Source organism: Equus przewalskii, chromosome 16 (assembly GCF_037783145.1).
Source record: "Equus przewalskii isolate Varuska chromosome 16, EquPr2, whole genome shotgun sequence".
NCBI lineage: Eukaryota > Metazoa > Chordata > Mammalia > Perissodactyla > Equidae > Equus > Equus przewalskii.
In genome coordinates, this window is record NC_091846.1 from 17,274,328 (window position 1) to 17,298,868 (window position 24,541).

General features: G+C 37.0%; 1 protein-coding gene across 1 annotated transcript in view; it reads left to right on the forward strand.

Annotated features, from left to right (window-relative positions):
• FREM2 (FRAS1 related extracellular matrix 2) overlaps window positions 1-24,541 on the forward strand; it is a 169,792-nt gene that overhangs the window by 120,095 nt on the left and 25,156 nt on the right. The window contains exons 7-15 of the mRNA XM_008527156.2: window positions 3,241-3,390; window positions 4,557-4,766; window positions 6,483-6,680; window positions 7,712-7,876; window positions 8,438-8,620; window positions 17,982-18,112; window positions 20,011-20,169; window positions 21,452-21,755; window positions 24,250-24,381. Of these exons, the coding sequence (XP_008525378.2) occupies window positions 3,241-3,390; window positions 4,557-4,766; window positions 6,483-6,680; window positions 7,712-7,876; window positions 8,438-8,620; window positions 17,982-18,112; window positions 20,011-20,169; window positions 21,452-21,755; window positions 24,250-24,381 (1,632 nt within the window). The remainder of the gene's footprint in view (window positions 1-3,240; window positions 3,391-4,556; window positions 4,767-6,482; window positions 6,681-7,711; window positions 7,877-8,437; window positions 8,621-17,981; window positions 18,113-20,010; window positions 20,170-21,451; window positions 21,756-24,249; window positions 24,382-24,541) is intronic.

A 24,541-nucleotide genomic window follows, 5' to 3' on the forward strand; every position in this document is an offset into this window, starting at 1 on the left:
CTCCATTAAGACTGTGAACTTACAAGGCACAGTGCGTATTTGAGATCTGATTAAATAGACTGAATTGAATAGGCTTTTCTAATTTACTTGAAGTTGTAATGTGAGTATTTACGAAGCTAATAGACAAAGGTCTACAGTTTACTAAACTTTTAAGAAAAAACAAGCTCTTATACAAAAACAAACAAAAATGTTATCAAAGAGAGTGAGTTTAAAATCTTATTCATAAATTATAATAATTTGCCAGAACAAGCAGTTCTTCTGAATTTTGCATAGATATCCCTCAACCATTGACAGTCTTCACTCATTTATCCTTTTCTTCTGTTTACTTGCTTAGGACCCATTAAAATGCTCCAGGAACATCTTATCATTCATCTTGAGTGATATCTATAACTCAACTCACTGCTTGAAGGATTAACTCATTCATATGACCTAAGATTTTGTCCAAATGGTAACAATTGTAAAGAATATTTAAATTTTAGAGATTTTTGAAAAGGTGTTAATAAATTGAAATAATAATGTTTACTCTTTTCAGTTCTCACTCAACTAAACTGAAAAGTTGTAAAGGTGCTGATGTCTAGCTATTTTTTTTAATTAATGACATAAAAAGCGGCAGTTAACAAGAACTGTTTTTCTTATAAAAACAATTAAATTGTTTTAATCTCATCATAATCACATTATACTTTGCAATGATTGCAATTGATTAATAGACCAATTTTTCAGCCATTATGAGTGAGCACAGAAGGGAAAGAAATCACATAACTTAAATCATATCGATAATCAAAACATTCATTTTAAAGAAATAAATATCTTTTCTAATGCCTTCTATTATCTGCTTTAGTAAAATTGAGAGATTTAGGATTAAAACTCTTTTTTTCCATTCCTTCTCTTTCTGCCAAATGTTAATGTACTATGTATACAATAGGCAATATGATAACGTTGTTTGCATCATTCACATAACTCTTATTATCTGTTGCACTCTTGCATGTGCCATGCCCCCCCACCTCTCTCTCATTCTCTTTCTCTCTCACACACACATACACACACACACACATGCATATAAAGCACATATGTCAGGCATGTAATGAATGTGCTATATATAGTAACTATTATCATTACTCTTTATTCTGAATAACATCTTGGATAAAATTTTCGGAGTACTTCACAGGACTCCCCTTTTTTTTTCTTTTATAAACTACACATTGTGCTATAACATAAAAACACTTGACCTACAGTTGACAGAATGAGTGTGAACATACACGTGCAGAACGCAGTTTCACTTCCGATGTGTAGCCCCCTTGGTCTTCAATGGTTCTGTTCACTTACATGACTTACTCTGCTCCACTCCTAGTGTGTATCTGTGAGGAGTAAGGAGGTGGGAAGATGGGAGGTATCATTATTAAATAGGACGTCCCCCCTCACTGCATTTCACAACTCTCTTCCATAACTCAGAAACCTAATCTGTAGGGTGATGTGGTTTGCCAGGAATGTGAAGAGACTTAGACCATTTGTTGGATGCAGACGATCAGGCCTCCATGATAATTATAAAAACCTTTTAAAAGACATACAGATGTGCCTAGTTTGGCCATCTGGTCAAAATAAGCATTTTCTGGGCTCTGTCTTCACCTTTGCCCCTACTTAGACATGAGAAATGTAAGGAATTTATTGGCTTGTATTTGAGGTCTGCCTTGACTGAGGTTACTAAGATCTCCCCTTCACCTGTACACATACACTCACGTGCCCTCACACCATCCACGTGGAAAGGATGAGAAGGAGGTGAAGTTGACTCTAGTCAGATTTATGGCCCTGTGATTCCAAATACCTAAACAAAATTTCCAAGGATGGTTTTGTATTATTCAAGAGTTCAGGGGACCTATATGCTTTTTATAATGCGTCCCATAGGAAGAAACAAAGAAAACACAATTTTCGAGTTTTAATAAACGTAATTTATTTGGGACAGGAAAATAAAGAATTCTAATAACTTGAGCCGTGCACAAAATGGACTTCCTTTGGGTGTGAGCCATGATTGTAGGGTTTTGTTTAATTTTGTGTGTTTGGTAATTCAATTAGATGCTCTAAAAAATGACGGTCATCACTTTAAAGGCCTTGTGTTTTGAAGAACACTGATGAGTTGCGTGTCCTTTTAGACTCAGTCCTTTTGAATCTTGTAAAACCACACACAGATGACTAAAATGTCTCAAGTCAAAGGGCTATTCGCCTTATTATGTGTATACACTCAATTGATTTATCCTTGTTAATGGTTGCTTATACAATGAGCTCACGATAGGTAAAGTATATATTCTGTATACTATTTCTGTAACTTCCTGTCAGCCTACAAATATTTCAGAATTTTTTTTAAGTAAGTACCCAAATTGTCTCTCCATTTTCTTTGTTAGTCAGCTAACTGCTATACCTTCTGGCAGCTGTCTCACAAGGTAGACTGTTGGTCAGGGTGGCATCAGACAGGTGACTACTGTTAGTTCAATTCATGACCAATACTGAAGAAAAAGGCAAGTCTCCAAAGTCTGTGTCCTACTTTAATGACCTAAGTCGTATCATTTTCATTTGTGTTTAAGGCAAATGTAAACCCCTTGGTATGAGGTTATTTCTCTACTGGAACCCCAGTTGGTGTAGGGTACCCCCAAACTCCCACATAACTTACAGTCTAGCCCTGGTCTTCCTAAAGTCTTCAAGACTGGTCATTGTGTATATTCAGTCTAGTTCTGCCAGTAGGTGCTAACCGTGTGGTGATTATAAAAGTCCCAAATACGCTGGATTAAGGCCAAATCTAATGGACCAGAAGATGTTGTAATGCAAATAATCTCTAGAGTGAAGATGCAATAGGAGATGATAAAATGAGCAGTCAGACCAAACTTGTAAAATTTCAACTTTATGTGTTTTGTTTCATTTTGGTTCTAATCTTACCTGCTAAATTTACAAGAAGTATATTTAGAAGCCATTTATAATCCTACATTCAGGGGACAAAGTAGCTCTTATGCCTCAAGATGAAAATGTTCCATTAAGCACTTTATCATATATACATATATTTTTTCAACAGAGACATTTTGACATCAAATTATATAAATCTACAGATCAAAGAGGTGTTATCTTACTGAAAGGAAAAAATATGATGATATAAGGAAATCAATAAGATGAAGCTAACTCTTCTTTGAAACTACGTCCGTTGAGTTTGATGTGGAAAAATAAAAATCACAGAAATGGTTTCTGTTTCATTTTTAACAGAACCAGTCTTCTACTTTGGCGATGTCCGGTACTCTGTGGATGAGAGTGCCGGCTATGTGGAAGTGCGGGTATGGAGAACAGGGACTGACTTGTCCAGATCTTCTAGTGTCACAGTGAGATCTCGGAAAACAGATCCTCCCTCTGCTGAAGGTAAGCAGTTTCTTCCATCACCTCTTTTAATTGTTCCACAATGTTCAGTTTACCATGACACAAAATACTTTAAAGCTAAAATACTTTACTCTTATTAACACAAGCTAGTTGAACGGATGTTTTTTCTGGAATTATTTCTATGGAGTAGATAAATCGAGGCTCTGTTTACTACTGTGAGAAAATACATTTAAGGGCCATGAATCAGAGGCTAAGTTACAAATACATAAGTCAAAGACTCTAAATTCTAATGCTATATTTGCATGAATTGGTTCTCTACACTTGGTAAATCTAACGTCATTGAATATTATGACATGGTATGTACTATAAGAATAATGATACCGGCCACCCTCACGGAAATCTAATGACATTTAAGTATCATGCTGGTATGCATCTCTAACTTGGCTCCCTCCTTATGCTAGCCAAGTGTCTTCATAACTACTTCAAATGCAAAGACTTTTTCCACACTTCATTATAAAAGCCATCCTAGTTGGCACATGCCTGCCTTTTATTCTGGTATCTACATCTCCAATGAGCTGATCATATAGTTTAGGACAAGCATAGGATTAGAAATTTCTTTTTAATATAATGATGTACACCTGAAACATATAATGTTATAAACCAATGTTATAGCAATAAAAAAGAAAAGAAAAGAAATTTCTTTTTTTCTTCTTCTAAATTACCAACAATGCAAACTCTCTCTCTCTTTCTCATACACACACACATGCATGCACTCATCTACACCATGCATGTTTTGTAGTAGCTCCAGAAAATAAATACAGATATTTAACTAATGTTAACCAAATGTAAATGTATATATTTTATATATAATTCATGATAATTGTATATTTGATTGATATGCTGACTATTTTAGACCTGATTTTTATTAGCTCTATTTGAGAATTCCAAAATAAAGATGGAGGAACTATAAGACAGAAAGCTAAAATAACTTGAGCTGAAATAATTTAGTTAGACATAGGTAGAACAAAGGTCAGAACCTAGTCTTTGATCTACTGTCTCAATAACAAATGTAGATACTAATCTTTATTTTGTAGATACTGGTCTTTATTTTGCTAAATAGTATAAATAAATCTACATAATTCGCTTCTCATAATTTTGTTCAAATTTAGTCAATTCTCAATTGAATAATTCTTTTGTTACTATCATAGCTGGAACAGACTATGTGGGAATCAGTCGAAACTTGGATTTTGCACCTGGAGTCAACATGCAGACTGTTCGTGTTACCATTCTGGATGATCTTGGACAACCAGTGCTGGAGGGAATTGAGAAATTTGAACTGGTGCTTCGTATGCCTATGAATGCTGCCCTCGGCGAGCCCAGCAAAGCCACGGTGTCCATAAATGACTCTGTCTCAGACTGTGAGTGTTTATTAATTTACAATGATAAGTAAAATGATGAGCTAGAGTTTATATAAATGTTAGTAAAATGATAAACTAGAGTTTATATATCTGTATTAGTTAGCTAAGGCTGCCGTAACTAAGTACTACAGACTCAGAAATTTCTTGTCTCACAGTTCTGGAGGCTGGAGTCCATGATCAAGGCGTCACTAGGGTTGGTTCTTCTAAGGGCTGTGAGGGAAGGATCTGTTCCAGGCCTCTTTCCTTGGTTTGTAGATGACCATCTTCTCCCCACGTGTCTTTACATCATCTTCTATGTGTGTCTACATGTCCAAATTTCCCCTTGTTATAAAGACACCAGTTATATTGAATTAGGGCCCACCCTAATGACTTCATTTTTGCTTGATTACTTCTATAAAGACCCTATCACGAAATAAGGTCACATTCTTAGGTACTGGGGGTTAGGTCTTCAACTTAAGAGTTTGGAGGGGACACAGTTCAACCCATAACAATACCCTAGCTGACCATGTCTTTCTTCCTCTTCCTGATCATTTTGATAGAATTAGATAGTCTCAGAAGAAAGCATGTAGTCTTCCTCTCAAATTAAAAAAAAAAGAAAATGAGATTGTCCTCGATATCTTGATTGTGTCTTAAGAGTTCTTTTACTACAGATGAGTGGAACTTCATGGAGTTGCACAGACCTTTCAGTGTCAATGGTCTTTCTCCATTTCTCAGCACAAGACATTTTCTGTCATCTCCTTACACCCAGACACTCCTGAAATTTCTCTAATAAGGTGCCAAAAACATTGTTCTGAGACAACCAGCTGCTCGACACATGGCAGGGCTCTCTGACATGTCATCACAAGGGAATTCTAAATAGTCTTCAACTGTGATAATCTTGACATTGCTTTGAGGAGTCTAACCTGCTGTCAATGAAACCTGTATTTAATTGACCCAGCATAGGTGTCACCTAAAAATCTTACATATATATATGAGATTATACTCATCAATTTTTCCAATACAGTCTGTGTAAACTATGCTTATAATTATGTGCACAATATTTACTGCTATTCATATCAAGAAACTCTGAAAAGCTCATGATTGAGCAACATATATAGATACAGATATCTTAAAGTTGCTGGTATTATCCCCTTTTGAGTATTTCATTGCATCTAACTGCTCCACAAAATAGGCAGAGCAAAATTTCAAAGATAAGGAAATCAAAACACTTAAAGTTAAGTGATTTGCTCAAGGCTGAAACATTGGCAAGTGCCTAAGTGAAGACTGGGATCCAGTTCTTCTCGCTTCTGTTCCACTGTTCTTTCCACTAAACCATATTTTCTGGAATGCCATTTTCCTTAAGGAAATTTCTGCTCTCGTTCATCTGTACATTTACAGGCATACCTCGTTTTATTGCACTTCCCCGTATTGAACTTTGCAGATACTGAGTTTTTTACAAGACCCTCCACCAGCTAAATGATTACGACTCTGAAAGCTCAGATGATGGTTAGCATTTTTTAGCACTAAAGTATTTTTTAATTAAGATACGTATGTTGTTTTTTTAGACACAATGCTATTGCACACTTCCCAGACCACCGTATGGTATACAGATAACTTTTATATGCACTGAGAAACCAAAAAATTCGTGACTCACTTTCTTGTAATATTCTCTTTATTGCGGTGGTCTGGAACTGAACCTGCAAGATCTCTGAGGTATACCTGTACTTGTTTTTTCAGTGCCTAAGATGCAATTCAAAGAACGAGTATATACTGGAAATGAAAATGATGGGCAGATAGTTGCAATGATCCACAGGAGTGGAGATGTCCAGTACAGGTCTTCAGTGAGATGCTACACGCGACAGGGGTCTGCACAAGTGATGATGGACTTTGAAGAACGCCCAAATACTGATATCTCGATCATCACATTCCTCCCTGGTAAGTTTGGGCTTTAAATTTTTATTTGGAGTTTGAGGAGGCCAACTTTTTGGTGAGAAATGTATATTAGGGAAATACAAGTTCTTGATTCAACAAGCTCATGACATGGCTCTATGTGCACTAAATGATCATAAGGTAAGGTAGATTGTAACAGGTTGAATAAATGTCCTTTTATCAACTTATTGATTAGTTTCCAGTGATGTGCTATATTGTTTATTCAAAACTTATTCAGTGGAGGTGGCCGGCCCTGTGGCATAGTAGTTAAGTTTGCACACTCTGCTTCAGTGGCCTGGGGTTCACAAGTTTGGATCCCAGTCATGGACCTGTATACCACTCATGAAGCCATGTTGTGGCAGCATCCCACATACAAAACAGAGGAAGACTGGCACAGATGTTAGTTCAATGACAACTTTCAAGCAAAAAGAGGAAGATTGGCAACAGATGTTAGCTCAGGGCCAATCTTCCTCACCCCTAAAAAAAAAAAAAACTTATTCAGTGGGTAAGGGCATATCAAATGTATAGATTTCACAGTGCTCAGAGATAGTGTTCAAATGACAGAAATGGAAGGATATAGATGTCACACTTTAGCATGTATCCAGAGTCTTAAAATGTTTGATGACTTTGATCCAATAATTGTATTAGAAACTAGTACTGTGGCCAAATTAAGAATGACCAACCAGCACAGGCCTTCTAAATTTGCTTCCTGATCATAATGCTAGAAATTCATAAACAAAACTGGCATTTGCTTTTTTTCCCTTTGCTTTCTAAGATGAGTGACAGAACTTAAAGACAGACATTGAAGAAATTCCCTGTATAAATAGGGACCTGTTGTTGCATATGTTCAAACATGGTAGTCATTCATTCAGTAAATATTTATTAAAGGCTTACTACATGCCAGACAGTGTTCTCTGCACCGTTGATAGAGCAGGGAAAGCAATATCCTTGCCCTTGTGGCGCTCACATCTAATTGCAGATGTATCCTTTTTGGCCTATGGGATATGATTGGCCTGCTGTCGTTATTATTGTTCCAGGTGAGACAGAGAAGCCTTGTATCCTTGAGCTGATGGACGACTCACTGTATGAGGAGGTAGAGGAACTCCGCCTGGTTCTTGGCACCCCACAGAGCAGCTCTCCCTTTGGGGCTGCAGTTGGTGAACAAAATGAAACTCTGATAAGGATCCGAGATGATGCTGATAGTAAGAAATCATTTCTTGTGCTCAACTGTAAATTGGGAACTGAAATCCATCTATGTTAAAGTTTTAGATGACTCAGAAAATAACCCCTTCTTTCTGTCTAGGGTTTTAAAGTACTTGAGAAATAGGAAAAAGATTAAACCAAATGGTGAATGAAATAAACCATCAAAACTGGAAGTTGATGTTGGAGAATGTGGTTTATATCTAAAGTCTGAATCCCAGGCATTCATACTTGCCCTTCCCTCCTCACACACCCTCGGGTGCAGTTAGTCCCAAGCCAACAGTGTCCTCCCTCCCCTCCCACTCTCCGTAGCTCACTCCCATGAAATTGTTGGCATATGGAGACTACCCAGAGCACGTGCTCTTTGGGAGCTAGTTAACTCCCAAGGAAGGAGGTGGGCTATTCGTGCTCAGTTTCACCTAACTCACCAGTAATATTGGGTGAGGGGACAGAGAGAAGCCAGGACTGTAATATAATTAAGCTCCCCCCATATGGAAGAAACATAAATGAAGAAAAAGCATTCCCCTTACAATTTAATTTGTCCGTATTTCCCACAATTGTAGAGACAATTATTAAGTTTGGAGAAACGAAATTTAGCGTCAGCGAACCCAAAGAACCAGGACAGTCGGTGATTATAAAAATTCCAGTGATTCGCCAAGGAGACACCTCGAAGGTTTCCACCGTGAGAGTCCACACCAAGGACGGCTCAGCCACCTCTGGAGAAGACTATCACCCTGTCTCAGAAGGTACGGGGGCTCCCAGGCCTGTCTCCAGATGGGTCATGTTCATACTGCGTGCTGGCGCCCTTGAAAAAAAGAAGAGAAATATCCAATTGAGATGAAAATAGACATACTCCTTCAATTTAATCTCCTTCAGAAAAACAAAGACAATGAAATTTATTTCCAGGATTTTCTTTTGTGACTTAAAAGGTATATGTATTAGGGAAATTTTGAGTAGATGGGCTAGGTGATCTCTGTTTTGAATCTGCTTTAACGTTCAATGGGTTTTACTTCATTATGGTAATCAGATATTAGATAATAACTTTCCTGGAATATTCTATTACATTGAAAATGTGTGTGATAGCTGAGATGATAGTCTGTTTTAGTTTATAGAACACCAATAATTTAAAACTTCAAGCTAGAAAACTTTTTATTAGTGGAGGGCACTAGAAGAGGGGTGAAATAGCAACTACTGAGACATGAATTCTCTGGGCCTTAGAAGCCCATTACAGATGCCTTTCATCTGTGCATCTCCTTCTTCAAGTTGTTGGACCATTTCACCACTTACTTTTGAAATTTTGTTTTATTGAGGTCATAATAGTTTGTAATATTGTGAAATTTCAGTTGTACATGATTATTTGTCAGTCACATATATATGTGCCCTTTACCCCTTATGCCCAGCCCTCAACCCCCTTCCCCTCTGGTAACCACTAATCTGTTCTCTTTGTTCACTTGTTTGTTTATCTTCCACATACGAATGAAATCAAACAGTGTTTGTCATTCTCTGTCTGGCTTATTTCGCTTAACGTCATACCCGCAAGGTGCATCCAGTTGTTGCAAATGGAATGACTTTGTCTTTTTTTATGGCTGAGTGGTATTCCATTGTATACATGTATCGCATCTTTATCCAGTCATCAGTTGATGGGCACTTGGGTTGCCTCCATGTCGTGGCTATTGTGAATAATGCTGCAATGAACATAGGAGTGCATAAGTCTCTTTGAATTGTTCATTTCAAGTTCTTTGGATAATACGGTATTTCTATTTTTAATTTTTTGAGAAATCTCCATACTGTTTTCCATACTGGTAGCACCAATTTCCATTCCCACCAGCAGTGTATGAGGGTTCCTTTTTCTGTACATCCTCTCCAACTTTTGTTGTTTTTGTCTTGGTAATTATAGCATTTTAATGGGCATAAGGTGATATCTCATTGTAGTTTTGATTTTCATTTCCCTAATGATTAGTGATGTTTAACATTGTTTCATGTGCCTGTTGGCTATCTGTATATCTTCCCTGGAAAAATGTCTGTTCGTATCCTCTGCCCATTTTTTGATGAGGCTGCTTGGTTTTTGTTAAGTTGTATGAGTTCTTTGTATATTTTGGAGATTAACCACTTCTCATATATATGATTTGCAAATATTTTCTCCCAGTTGGTATGCTGTCTTTTCTTTTTGTTCATGATTTCCTTTGCCTTGCAGAAGCTCTTTAGTCTGATGAAGTTGCATTCGTTTATTTTTTCTTTTGTGTCCCATACCTGCGTAGACACGGTATTCGAAAAGATCCTTCTAAGACAGATGTCAGAGAGTGTACTGCCTAAGCTTTCTTTTAGAGGTTTTATGGTTTCACATCTTACCTTCAAGGCTTTAATCCGCTTTGAGTTAATTTTTGTGTATGGCAAAAGATAATGGTCTACTTTCATTCTTCTGCATGTGGCTGTCCAGTTTCCCAGCACCATTTATTGAAGAGAACTTCCTTTCTCCATTGTACATTCTTAGTTCCTTTGTTGAAGATTAGCTGTCTGTAGATGTGTGGTTTTATTTCTGGGCTTACTGTTCTGTTCCATTGATCCGAACAGAACAGAACAGTGTGCGTGTTTTTGTGCCAGTACCATGCTGTTTTGATTGCTATGGCTTTGTAGTATATTTTGAAGTCAAGGATTATGATGCCTCCAGCTTTGTTCTTTTTTCTCAGGATTGCTTTAGCTATTCAGGGTCTTTTGTTGCTGCATATGAATTTTAGGATTTTTTGTTCTATTTCTGTGAAGAATGTCATTGGGATTCTGATTGATATTGCATTGAATCTATAGTTTGCTTTAGGTAATATGGACATTTTAACTATGTTTATTCTTCCAATCCATGTGCATGGAATATCTTTCCATTACTTTATGTCATCATCGATTTCTTTCAATAATGTCTTCTAATTTTCATTGTATAAATCTTTCACCTCCTTGGCTAAATTTATTCCTAGATATTTTATTCTTTTTGTTGTGATTATAAATGAGATTGTATTCTAGAGTCCTCTTTCTGTTAGTTTGTTATTCTAGAGTTTTCTTTCTCTTAGTTTGTTATTAGAGTATAGAAATGCAACTAATTTTTATAAGTTGATTTTGTACCCTGCAACTTTTCTGTAGTTGTTGATTATATCTAATAGTTTTCTGATTGGATTCTTTAGGGTTTTCTGTTATAAAATCATGTCATCTGCAAACAGTGAGAGTTTCACTTCTTCCTTGGCGATTTTGATACCTTTTAGTTCTTTTTCTTGCCTAGTTGCTCTGGTCAAAACCTCCAGTACTATATTGAATAAGAGTGGTGAGAGTGCGCACCCTAGTTTTGTTCCTGTTCTCAGAAGGATGGCTTTCAGTTTTCCCTCATTGAGTACAATATTGGCTATGGGTTTGTCACACATGACCTTTATTTTGTTGAGGTATTTTTCTTCTATATGCATTTTGTTGAGAGTTTTTATCATAAATTGATGTTGGATCTTGTCAAAAGCTTTCTCTGCATCTATTGAGATGATCATGTGGTTTTTTATCCCTCACTTTGTTAATATGGTGTATCACATTGATTGATTCTCAGATGTTGAACTATCCCTGCATCCCTGGTATAAATCCCTCTTGATCATGGTCTATGATCCTTTTAATGTATTGCTGTATTCTGTTTGCCAATATTTTGCTAAGGATTTTTGCATCTATGTTCGTCGGTGATATTGGCCTGTAATTTTCCTTCTTTGTGTTTTCCTGGTCTGGCTTTGCGATCAGGGTGATGTTGACCTCATAAGATGTGTTAGGAAGAGTTCTGTCTTCTTCAACTTTTTGGAATAGTTTGAAAAGGATAGGTACTAAATATTCTTTGAATGTATGGTAGAATTCTTCAGAGAAGCCATCTAGTCTTGGGTTTTTATTTTTGGGGAGGTTTTTGATTACTGTTTCAATCTCTTTACTTGTGATTGGTTTATTCAAATTCTCTATTTCTTTTTGGTTCAGTTTTGGGAGGTTGTTTGAGTCTAAGAATTTATCCATTTCTTCTAGATTGTCCAATTTGTGAACATATAGTTTTTCATAGTATTCCCTCTAATCTTTTGTAATTCTGTGGCATCTGTTGTAATTTATCCTCTTTCGTTTCTAATTTTATTTATTTAAGCTTTCTCTCTTTTTGTCTTAGTGAGTCTTGCTAAGGGTTTGTCAATTTTGTTCATCTTCTGAAAGAAACTGCCCTTAGTTTCCTTGATCCTTTTTACTATTTTTTTGTTTCAATTTCATTTATTTCTTCTCTAATTTTTATTATTTCCCTACTTCTGCTGATTGTGGGCTGTGTTTGTTCTTCTTTTTCTAGTTCGGTTAGGTGTAGTTGAAGATTGCTTATTTGAGATGTTTCTTGTTTGTTAAGGTGGGCCTGTATTGCTATGAAATTCCCTCTTACAACCACTTTTGCTGCATCTCATATGAGGTAGTATGGTGTATTTTCATTTTCATTTGTCTCCAGATATTTTTTGATTTCTCTTTTAATTTCTTCAATGTTCCATTGGTTGTTTGCTAGCATGTTGTTTAGTCTCCACATATTTGTCACTTTCCCAACTTTTTTCTTGTACTTAATTTCTAGTTTCATAGCATTATGGTCAGAAAAGATGCTTGATATGATTTCAATCTTCTTAAATTTAGTGAGGCTTGCTTTGTTTCCCAAAATATGGTCTATCTTTGAGAATGTTCCACGTGCACTTGAGAAAAATGTATATTCTGCTGTTTTTGGATAGAGTGTTCTATACATATCTAAGTCCATTTGGTCTAGGTTTTCATTTAATTCCACTACTTCCTTGTTGGCTTTCTGTCTGGATGATCTATTCATTGATGTAAGTGGGGTGTTGAGGTCCCCTGCTATTAGTGTGTTGCTGTTAATCTCTCTTTTTAGGTCTGTTAGTAGTTGCTTTATGTACTTTGGTACTCCTGTGTTAGGTGCACATATTTTATAAGTGTTATGTCCTCTTGATGGAGGATCCCTTTTATCATTATATACTGCCCCTCTTTGTCTCTCATTGCCTTTTTTATCTTAAAGTCTACTTTGTCTGATATAAGTATGGCAACACTTGCTTTCTTTTGTTTGCCATTAGCTTGGAGTATTGTCATCCATCCTTTCACTCTGAGCCTGTGTTGTCATTAGAGCTGAGATGTGTTTCCTGGAAGCAGCATATAGTGGGGTCTTGTTTTTTAATCTGTCCAGCCACTCTGTGTCTTTTGATTGGAGAATTCAATCCATTTACATTTGGAGTGATTATTGATATATGAGGGCTTAATACTGCCATTTCATCACCTATTTTCCAGTTGTTCTGTATTTCCCTTGTTTCTTGTCCCGTATATTTCTGACTGCCAGTTCAGTTTGGTGGTTCTCTATGATGGTTTCCTCCATTTTCTCTTTATTTATCATTTGTATCTCTGTTCTGATTTTTTGTTTAGTGGTTACCATGAGGTTTGTATAATAGAATTTGTACATGAGATGGTCCATTTTCTGATAACGTCTTATTTCCTTAGTCTAAACAGGTTCCATCCATTTCTTCTTCCCCATCTACGTTATTGTTGTCACAACTTATTCCATTTTGTGTTGTGAGCTTGTGATTAAAATGATGTGTTTATAAGGGTTTTTTTTTATGCTTTCATTCCCTTTGTCTTTAATGTTATAATTAAGTGTTTACTAACCTGTTCTGATAGAAAGCTGCAATTTTCTGAATCTTTCTGTCTATTTACCCCTTTGCTCACAGCCTTGTAAATCTTCCTCTTTTTTTTTCCAGTTATGAGGGCCTTCTTGATCATTGCTTGTAGGGAGGGAATCTTGTGGCAGTGAACTCCCTCAGCTTTTGTTTATCTGGGAAAGTTTTCATTTCTCCATTGTAGCTGAAGGATATTTTCACTGGGTAGAGTATTCTTGGCTGAAAGTTTTTGTCTTTCAGAATTTTCAATATATCATTGCACTCTCTCCTAGCCTGTAATGTTTCTGCTGAGAAATCTGCTGGAAACCTGAGAGGGGTTCCATTGTAGGTTATTTTCTTCTGCTTTGCTGCCCTTAATATTTTTTCTTTGTCATTTACTTTTGCCAGTTTTACTAATATATGCCTTAGAGAAGGTCTTTTTACATTGATGTAATTAAGGGTTCTATTAGGTTCATTTACTTGTAATTCTAGCTTCTTCCCCAGGTTTGGGAAGTTCTCAGCTATTATTTCTTTGAACAAGGTCTCTGCTCCTTTCTCCCTAAATTCTCCCTCTGAAATACCTATAATGCTTATGTTGCATTTCCTAATTGAGTGAGGTATTTCTAAGAGAATTTCTTCATTTCTTTTTAGTCTTAGTTCTCTCTCCTCCTCCATTTGGAGCATTTCTATATTTTTATCCTCTAAATTGGTAATTCTGTCCTCTATAGTATCAGCTCTGTTATTTAAGGACTCCAGATTTTTCTTTATCTCATTCATTTGGCTTTTCATCTTCAACATTTCTGCTTGTTTTTTTTTTTTTTTATAGTTTCCATCTCCTTTGTGAAGAATTTCCTCTGTTCATTAATTTTATTCCTGATATCATTGAAGTGTCCTTCTGAGTTTGCTTGTAACTCATTGGGTTTTTTATAATAGCTATTTTGAATTCTCTGTCATTTAGATTGTAAATTTCTGTGACTTCATGATTGATTTCTGAGTACTTGTCATTGTCCTTCTGGTCTGGAACATTAATATACCTCTTCATACTATTTGATGGGGTGGATGTGTGCTGCTGCATAGTGCTAGTGTCTGGTCTCAGATTCCACCTGTTGCCACTTGGTGGGGGGTAGGAGGTGCTGTGTATTCTGAGCCTGCCATGATCCCTGGCAGCTGTGCCTGTCCTTTGGAAACTGTGTTGACGGGACTCACTTGCGTTTGCCTGCTGGCTGTCAATGCTTCACACAGATAGGCACACAGGTGCTCTGGCTGGGCTTTCTTGGTCTGGTCGACCAGCTGAGCTGTTCGACAGGTGGGGGGAGGGGCACTTTCTTTCTCATGTATGATCCCAGAGGTGCTTCTGCTCTGCATTCATTGTCTGCCTTCCTGGGGTGCTCGGCTTGGTGAAGACACCCCTGAAATTGCTTGTCCTCCTTGGTGTGGAGCATTCCCACTGGCTGAGAGGCAGATCCAAGAATGAGGGCATTCCCACAGAGGGCTGCCCTTTCCCCCTCTCCTCTCAGAGTCATATGTGGTCCCATGTCCCAGATCACTGCCATTCAAGGAGGGAAAGGAGATTCCCTTTCCTCCTTACACTGCCTTCCTGGGAGTCCAGCACCTCCACTATCAGACATATGACTGCATAGATCTCTCAGACATCTATTGTGTTTTGTGAATGTCCTTTGTTGGTTTATGACGGTCCTTTTCATTGTATCTTTGAGGGAGAGTCTAGAGAAGAGCTCACTGCCATGATGCTGAAGTCACTTCTCCTCACCACTTACTTTTAAGAGTAATGAAAACAAATCAGATCTTCTCTCTGTCTATGAATTATTGGCTGACAGAATAGACATAAATTGATGTTCAAAATTAAGTTTATGAATTATTTGGAGTTCTACTTACCTCTTTGCTTCTAGCTTCCTACCTCTCACTACCAACAATCATTAGTTCCTGATGATCACAGAGCTTTAGGCATTCTTCTTGATCTCCTAACTTGTGAACAAAATTTAGAAAGTCACTGATAGTTATTACTGAATCAGTAATAAATTCAATGAGACAATAGAAAAAAGTAGTGTCTTCTACCAAGGAGCTTGTATTTTCTATGCATATATGGCAAAAATTTGATAAACTACTATACAGCTTCAAAGTTATCCTCAGGTTATTCTCTATGTAAAGAATGATAATATGTTTGAAATAAATCACATACAGTCAAAAAAGAGAAGAAAAAAACCCTGATTAGCTACTAAAGTATAAAATCAAAAATAAGTCTTTCTATAATGAGTAGGTTTGACATGAAGGAAACACCTTCTAAATATGGACAATATGACCATTAACAGAAATTTTTTTTAGAAATAAAACAATTCCTTTTGCTAAAACAGAAATAAAGTTATATCTATGTAGTAAACCAACAAATGAAGTTTAAAAAGTTAAATAACATTAAATCAATCTATGTCTCTTTTATCCCATAAATGTCAACATGCTGTTTATAATAAAAATTTAGTAATCTTTTCTGAAGCATATTCTAATTTCTTCTTTTATGGTCTAAACTGAGGTAAGTCCTTTGCAAATAAACAGAAAAAATTAAATACAGAATGGAAGTTAAAATCTATTTTGTGCTAAAACTTTCTAAAATGACAAAGACTAAAGTGATTGGGAAAACGTAACCATCTATCATCTAGCAAGTGTACTTTAAGAAAACAATAATTTAAGAATTTACAATAAATTCTTAACTTTTTAACTTCTTAGAGATTGGGTTTGTATAATTCAGAGGGTTACAAAGCTAGAACGCTTACAGGGTTAAGACAAGCATTGAAAATGGGTGAAGTAGGGTGAAGGGAGGGTGAAGTGAGGGAAAAATGGAGTGATGGAAATGTTATTGAACTGGAAAGTCCATTTGCTGCTGAGAAAAGACTCTTCTCATAGCCAGCTGACCACAGCCAGTTGCTAGGCAGAAAAATGAAATAGAACTAAAAAAAAATATGTATTTTCCTATGAAATCCCCAGATTTTTAAATGTTAGAAACTAATTTTTAATACATCACACAGGTCAAAGCAAACAAAGTGGTGGGCCAGATGATCAGCCACTTTCATCCTCTGGAACAAGAACCATAAGCTCTCTCAGGGTATGAGAAACCCCAGACTGTAGAATGTGCTAAGGCTAATGTGGATCATGGCTGTATCTAGAAACAGAACAAATTTTAAAGATGAATCTGGCTTACTTTTTCATAATTGACAATAAAAAATAGAAGTAGGAAAAGAAAAATACATTGGAGATACATTTTCTTCTGCCACATTTTAAAAGATTTGTAATTTAGAATTATAATGTTGGAACTGCAATCACATCAGAAAGCAGCATCTGTTATCTTCTCTAATTGGAATGATTATTCATTATATTCTTTATTTCTCTTCTGAGGTGGTTTCTCAAAAGGTATGGTAAAACCAACAAAGTAGTTTATCTAAGTTTCATAGTGTGGTCAGCTGTTTACTCATAAGTTCAACAAAATCAATTAATTTTTAATGTTTTATTAATTTTGAAATTGGTGGTTAAAAATAGCATTCTTATAGTTGGATTTTGTTTTTGTGACAATGAAGCAATTCTTTCTAGTGAGGAGGGACAAGGGTGTGAGAAAAAATACCACTAACATTTATCTAAAAAAAGATTTCTAAGTTTTCGAGATTAACATCAGCAGCAAAAAGAAGTCTTTTAAAAATATAATTTAAGGGGCTGGCCCCGTGGCCGAGTGGTTGAGTTCGCGCACTCTGCTGCAGGCGGCCCAGTGTTTCGTCAGTTCGAATCCTGGGCGCGGACATGGCACTGCTCATCAAACCACGCTGAGGCAGCGTCCCACATGCCACAACTAGAAGGACCCACAACAAAGAATATGCAACTATGTACCTGGGGGCTTTGGGGAGAAAAAGGAAAAAAATAAAATCTTAAAAAAAAAAAAAAAAAAAAAAAATATAATTTAATATGATATTAAAAATCTCAACAATTTTATATCCAGCTTTTCTAGATATAATGTAAATACTATTCACACTTGCTAATACCTATGATCATATTTGTTTGCCTTGTGTCCTATTGGTTTGGAAATTCTGGGAAATGAGAGGCAATTTCATCTGTTTATGTCCTGATATTAGACCTGTTGATTTTCCATTCCATAACTCAGCATTTTTTAAAACTGTGGATCAAGAAGTCAGTTTAGTAGCCTCTGATTAGAATTTTCTTCTGGATAAAATGGAATAGAATAGAAAATGTTAGAGAGCAATGAATATAGTAAGAATAAGTGATATGTTTAAACTTTTTATTCCACTTGGTTCACACACACACAAATACACTGGGCCGCAATGTAAAATGTATTTCTCATTATGAGCCTTTGTCAAAAAAGCTTGACAAAAACTTCTCATATTCACATGTAAAAGATTTACATGTGATTTTGCATTTATAGAAATTGAATTTAAAGAAGGAGAAACCCAGCACATTGTTGAAATTGAAGTAATCTTCGATGGGGTAAGAGAGATGAGAGAGGCCTTCACTGTTCATCTAAAACCTGATGAAAATATGATAGCAGAGACGCAGGTAAGTAATAAAATGTGGATATAAATTCGTGGCCAGCATTTCATTAAGGATAATGCATATAAGCATCACATAGTGTACAATAAAGTAATGGGACTTTGGACAAGCTTTATATAGAGGAGATGCACAGAATCCCTTTTCACCTCCTAAATAAATTTTCTTCCAATTAGATCATAATCAAGAAATTCTTATCTCTTTCTTTGAAAACTCTTGTTGATAGAAACCCCAAAACTATAGTCACTGAGCCCCACACCAGCCCACTTACCCTCCCCGTGTCTCAGTAACAATTGAATTTGAGATTAACCTCCAGTGAAAAAGCATCATCTCAGCACAAAGATGAGACAATTAATTCAGTACTACAACTCATTAAAACACACATTTTAACTCACAAAGCTTAGCTTGCTAACCCTTAAAATTCCCACTTGTTAAATTCCCAATTTAATAAAGCTACTCATCCTAGCTTTATTAAATTGATGTCCAGAACCTCAATGACCAAAATGCTACAGTCCTAACACTTTTTTCTGTTTCTTTAATTTATATTGTATCAGCAAACAAATTTTCTTCAAGATAAACATAGTTTTCACAGAATTGTGACCTTTAAACCTAAAGTAACTTTTAAAACTAAAGTCTTAATTACATAAAAAATGTCTTTTATTGTTGCTTTTATGGAGCATTGTATTAAACTCTTTTGGGCGAAAGGAACACATAAAAGCTCCTTTTAAGAATTTACATGGAAATAGATTTGGAAACTGTGATATTTAGTTGGATATTGGAAGTTTATTCAGGAGCTAAGGAAAATTTATCAGCAAGGTGTTTGTGTCACCTTCCCAGGAGCAGATTCTAGGGGAGGAAGACAATTCCTCTACCCTCTGGGTCCTTCTGGCTGAGTTACAAATTAAATTGATATGAGACAGAAAAACAGGAGAAAATCAGACAAAGCTTTATAACGTGTATACATGGGAGAAGCCCAGGAAAACTGGGTAACTCACCAGAAGGGCCGAGGTTATCGTCTTAAATACTGTCTTTAGCTAAAGATGAAGAAGGATGTTCGGGATGTGGGGAGACAGTTATGGGAGGTTACCAGAAAAGGACAGTAAACAAGAGTAAGATTATTATGCAGAGTTAAGTCCTTGCCTTCCACATTGATAAGCGTTTCTAGAGATCAGGTCATCCTCCTCTTCCTGGTACAGAAAGGGAGACATCTTTACAAATGCAGATTTCCCTTATAAATGTAAATATCTCCTACAAACGGTAACTGATACCTCGCTTTCAGAGCTTTGATGATGTCTGAAGTTTTCTAAAAAAATAACCAGCCCCAAATAATCCTCATGCCAAAGAGACACATCTTGTGGTGGCAAATTCTGCTACCCTACAAGATGTTCACAGGTTCCTCTTCTGTCTGTGACTCAGCTTCTCCCTCTGCCTACGCTTCAGGCTGTGCTTCTGGTCTCTGCTCATTAAAGCTTTGCTTTTCTCTGGCGTCCACTTCAGTGCGGCCCTGCTATCACATGACCTCTAGGATCTGCCTTCTCTCAGAGTGCCTTTCAACTTTCCTTCCACTGTCAATTAATTGACTTTTTCATGGATCTTCCACTTCATAACACCCAGACAGATTTAGCTATCATCACAATTTGGAGAAAAAAATTAGAGCTCAAATACCTAGTGGACCAGTGGCCAACTCAGGCTGCCAACCCAGGGCAACCCAGGGAAGTATAAAATATGACCAAGGTGCCAGTGTTGTCTGAAACAAACTACATGGGGCCTGTCACTCTGCAGGGGCTCTGCATGTGACAGTTTTCATCATAATGAAGCCAAAGATTTATCTAGCATCATGGGAAATGTCCTGTACAATAGAAGCACCAAGAGTCAAATATTTCAGTAATCACATCTTTTCCTTCTAGATGACCAAAGCCATTGTGTATATAGAAGAAATGAACAGTATGGCAGATGTCACTTTTCCCTCTGTCCCTCAAATTGTGTCCTTACTGATGTATGATGACACTTTCAGAGCTAAAGAGAGTGCTGGACCCATGTCTGGCTATCCTGTCGTCTGTATCACAGTGAGTAGGAAATTGACAAAATTGAGGAAAACTGTAAAATAATTATTTAAAATAATTATAAACATTAACCAATATAGTATTGGCTTTGTCATGAAGAAATTAAAGTGGGAAAATACTAAAAGATTTAAGCTTTGAACTTTGGAAAAGAAAATAAAACATTAATCAAATAAAGCTCCGATTTTTCTTCCTTTATCTAACAGAGGTTTATTAACTGATGTACACAGTGTGTTATCTCATGTTATCTCACAGTCTGTCACTGATAGAAAAATAAATGTGCTGAACTCTGCACTAAAGGAATTTAAAAATAAGGAAGAGAAAAATATACAGGAATCACTCAGTCTACTATAGGGCAAGATGTGACTGTTATTATCATGAGAATGATGCACACTAGCTAAGGCTGCGCCTCCACGTGTGAAGGAAGGCTTGGGATGGTCTGGTGGAATTTCAGTAGTTTAAGATAAGAGTCAGATAAGGGAAGGTCATTCCAGGAAGAAGTGATTGCAACACAAGATACATTTAGAGGAACAGCGTTTAAAAATGGCATATTATCGTCACTTTTTTATGTGCCTTCTCTTAACTCGAAATTGTAAGCTCCTTGTGAGCAAAGACTGGGACATATTTATTTTTGCATAACAACAGTCCTGGTATAAAGACCTACATATAATAGGTACACATAAATCTTTATTGAATTAACCTAATAATTTGGTGCCAAGTCATAGAGGTCTTTAAATGTTGTATTAAGGAATGTGGGCTTTGTTTATTGGGTAGCAGGGAGTTCTTGCAGGGAAGAATGGTGTGAAAAGAGGGATTATGTTGGCGTGTTAGCAGGGCAGCTGCGTCACTTGTCTAGAAAGGGTCTGAATTAGACTGGGAGGTGGGTCTGGGAAGGGGAAGGAAGGGACCAACTTAAGAAACATTGGGAAAGAGGCAACCAAGTTCACTGACCCACTGGATGTAGGGGAAAGATGAGAGAGAAGCGGGGGGAGGAGGAGAGAGGGAGAAAGAACAACGATGATTTGGCAACCCGGAGGGTTCAACAGATGATGAAATGAATAGCAGTTTTACATGTATCAAGTTAGAGGTAGAAATGGAAGCTGATTGAAATGGAAGATTAGAGTTCATAAAAGCTATTCTGGCTAGGACAGGAATTTGAAAGTTGCATGACTAGCATGTAGAAATGGAAAAAGCAGCAGTGAAAACACTATACTAGAGAGAACTTGAGAGGAATCCTTTCCACATTGTTCTGTACCCTGGCCCTAACATAGTTGTTTGTTTTCCATAGGCTTGCAACCCTAAATATTCAGACTATGACAAGACAGGCTCTATCTGTGCAAGTGAGAACATCAATGACACTTTGACGCAGTACCGATGGCTGATTAGTGCTCCCGCTGGCCCTGATGGTGTGACCAGCCCCATGAGAGAAGTGGACTTTGACACCTTTTTTACATCATCCAAGATGATCACTTTAGACTCCATATACTTTCAGCCTGGCTCCCGGGTGCAGTGTGCGGCTCGCGCCGTGAATGCCAATGGCAATGAGGGCCTGGAGCTGATGAGTCCTATTGTAACCATCGGCCGAGAAGAAGGTAATGCACTGCCATTCTCACACAAAGACCACTGGGACGCCAGGGAATATTATAAATGTCTACCTCTGGTTATTAACTCTTCCAAATGCCCCCGTGTATTCCCTAATACCCTATAAAATCCCATTTTTACAAAAATATTCTTTAGAAAACAAATATTTATTCATTCCATTTATTTTTATTTATTTTTGTGTTTGTGTGAGGAAGACTGGCCTTAAGCTAGCATCTGTTGCCAATCTTCCTCTTTTTGCTTGAGGAAGATTGTCGCTGAGCTAACATCTGTGGCAATCTTCCTTTCTTTTTATGTGGGATGCTGTCACAGTGTGGCTTGACAAGCAGTGCTAGTCTGCACCCAGCATCCAAACCTGTGAACCCTGGGCCACCGAAGTGGAGCACGCAAACTTAAGCACTATGCCACCAGGCTGGCCCCTATTCATTCTATTTTTATCACCTATTATATGCCAGACTTTATGATGGCAATAAGAAAAATAAGGCAATATTCCTGTCCTCGAGGAGTTCATACTCAGTTGAGGACACAGACAAATTTTAGGTCTGGGCAAGGCTCAAAGTGCAAAAGCAGGAGTGATTATTTCTTCCCTGAGTGGGTCAGGAAAGGTTTCATCAGAGGAGGTGCTTAGCTGAATCTTGAAAACAGCAGAGAAAAAGAGCATGAGTAATGACTCACGGAAGCATGAAAGCACCTGGAGTATTCTGGGAACTACAAGCAGAGAAGTAGGGAACCATGGGAGAGAGAGAGGAGAGCGGATCAGGAGATGAAGCAGGATGGTGTGCAAGGAGAGCATGTGACGCTGAGGCACTCCAAGCTGGTTGTTGCATGAGTAGGAGTTTGCTGGGGGCAGGAGGGGAAGGACAATCCAGGTAGAGAGCTATGGACCAGTGCCCATACCTTGTTATTACCAGGGATGTTCAGGCCAGGAGCCCAGACACATTGTGGGTGGAGAATAGGATGTAGCAGGAGACAACACTGAAAAGACAGGAAATCTACTTTATAACAAATCCTTCACTCTGCAGAAGAATTTTTAAATTAGATTTTTAATAGAACAGTTTATTCATAAGATTCCATTTCTAAAACTTCCATATGCATACAACATTTTAGAAGTTACTTTGTTCTATAAAGAAAAGTTATATGTACCACCTCCCACCATGATATATTCAGGATCAATATGTATTGATAGCCTGTATAAGAAACATGTTCTTTTATTAGGATTAAAACATATAGTTTTTAAATTTGCCTTAAAAACAAACTATTGTGTTGGTACCAAAAAATAAATAAATAAACAATGCCTTAAAATGAGTTCGCCTATTAATAAAACAGACAGACCAGATGCTGGGGCCTGCCTCTGATTTTATTCTAATAAGTACCTGTCTGTTCCCTCTGTTTTGTACAAATAGAAAAGAAATTATATATTCCCCAGTTCTCTTGAAAGTATAATCCAGCATCTTGGTCCCTACTGTGATATTAAAATGAAAACATCACAACTCTCTTACAGCAAATGTTGGAGGAAGATTTTCATGTCAAAATTCTTGAAGGCCGCAGAGAGAGGATAGATAGATAGATAGATAGATGGATAGATACAGAGAGAGAGATGATAGATGGATAGATAGAAAGAAAATGATAATTTTATATCATTATGTGTATCAGTATGTGTATGTGTGTATCAGTATGTTTTATATCAGTATGTGTATTATAAATTATAATTTATAATATATAATAACAATATAATACACATACTGTAAGAAATTATATGTAGAGAGAAAACTCTACTGTATACATTTTGCTCTCTGATTCTAAAACATTCTTTGTTTTAAAAGTGAGTGAATTTTTAGTTTTATTTGCTTATAAATAATGTATATTTTATAACTAGTCATAAGTATATCATTCTAGGGTAAACATCCAATTCACTTAAACTACACTTACTTTTCTCCTATTGCCTTTTAATAATTTTTACTGTCTGTTCACACTTTATATTAAAATGATTTTGTGAATATACTCATAACCTAGAATGTCCAGCACATGTTAAATTATATTGAACAATAACTATTTTTTCTCAAACTTTATAAAATACCTCAAATGTTAAGAAGTAGCCACTAAACTGTCTACTGTGAGTACTTCTCACACTATGGTCTTCTGCTTCCTTATGATGTCTACTCTCAGCAATGCCCTTAGTCCACAGAGAATTTTAAAGTATGTAGAAAAATAATAGCGCCTTCTCTTTTCTTGCTGAGGAAGATTGTCCCTAAGCTAACATCTGCTGCCAATCTTCATCTTTTTGTATGTGAGCCACTGCCATGGCATGAACACTGACAGACGAGAGGTGTAGGTCTGTGACTGGGAACTGAACCTGAGCCACTGAAGCAGAGCATGCTGAACTTAACCACTAGGCCTCTGCGGCAGGCTCAATAGTGCCCATTTTAAAAATATTCTTTAGGTCTTGTCTATCTTCTTTTAGCATAAATATGTTCATTTTTCCTTGAGGTCTTTGTCAGCCCCGGGTGCCAGGGATAGTGGGAGCAGAGCCGTTCTCAGCTAAATTGCGCTACACAGGACCCGAGGACCCGGAGTACGCAAACCTTATCAAGCTAACTGTCACGATGCCACACATTGACGGTAGGTGACTTGGGCAAGCAAATCCGTGGAGGTGGTTTGGGCTTCTCATTACCTGGTTTATTTTACTGAACACTCTAAATAACCAAGCAGACAATTACTGCTCAGTCTGCTGCTTCTGCTTCTTGCAAGTGTTTCTGCTTTCTTTCTGCCCAGTTTTTTA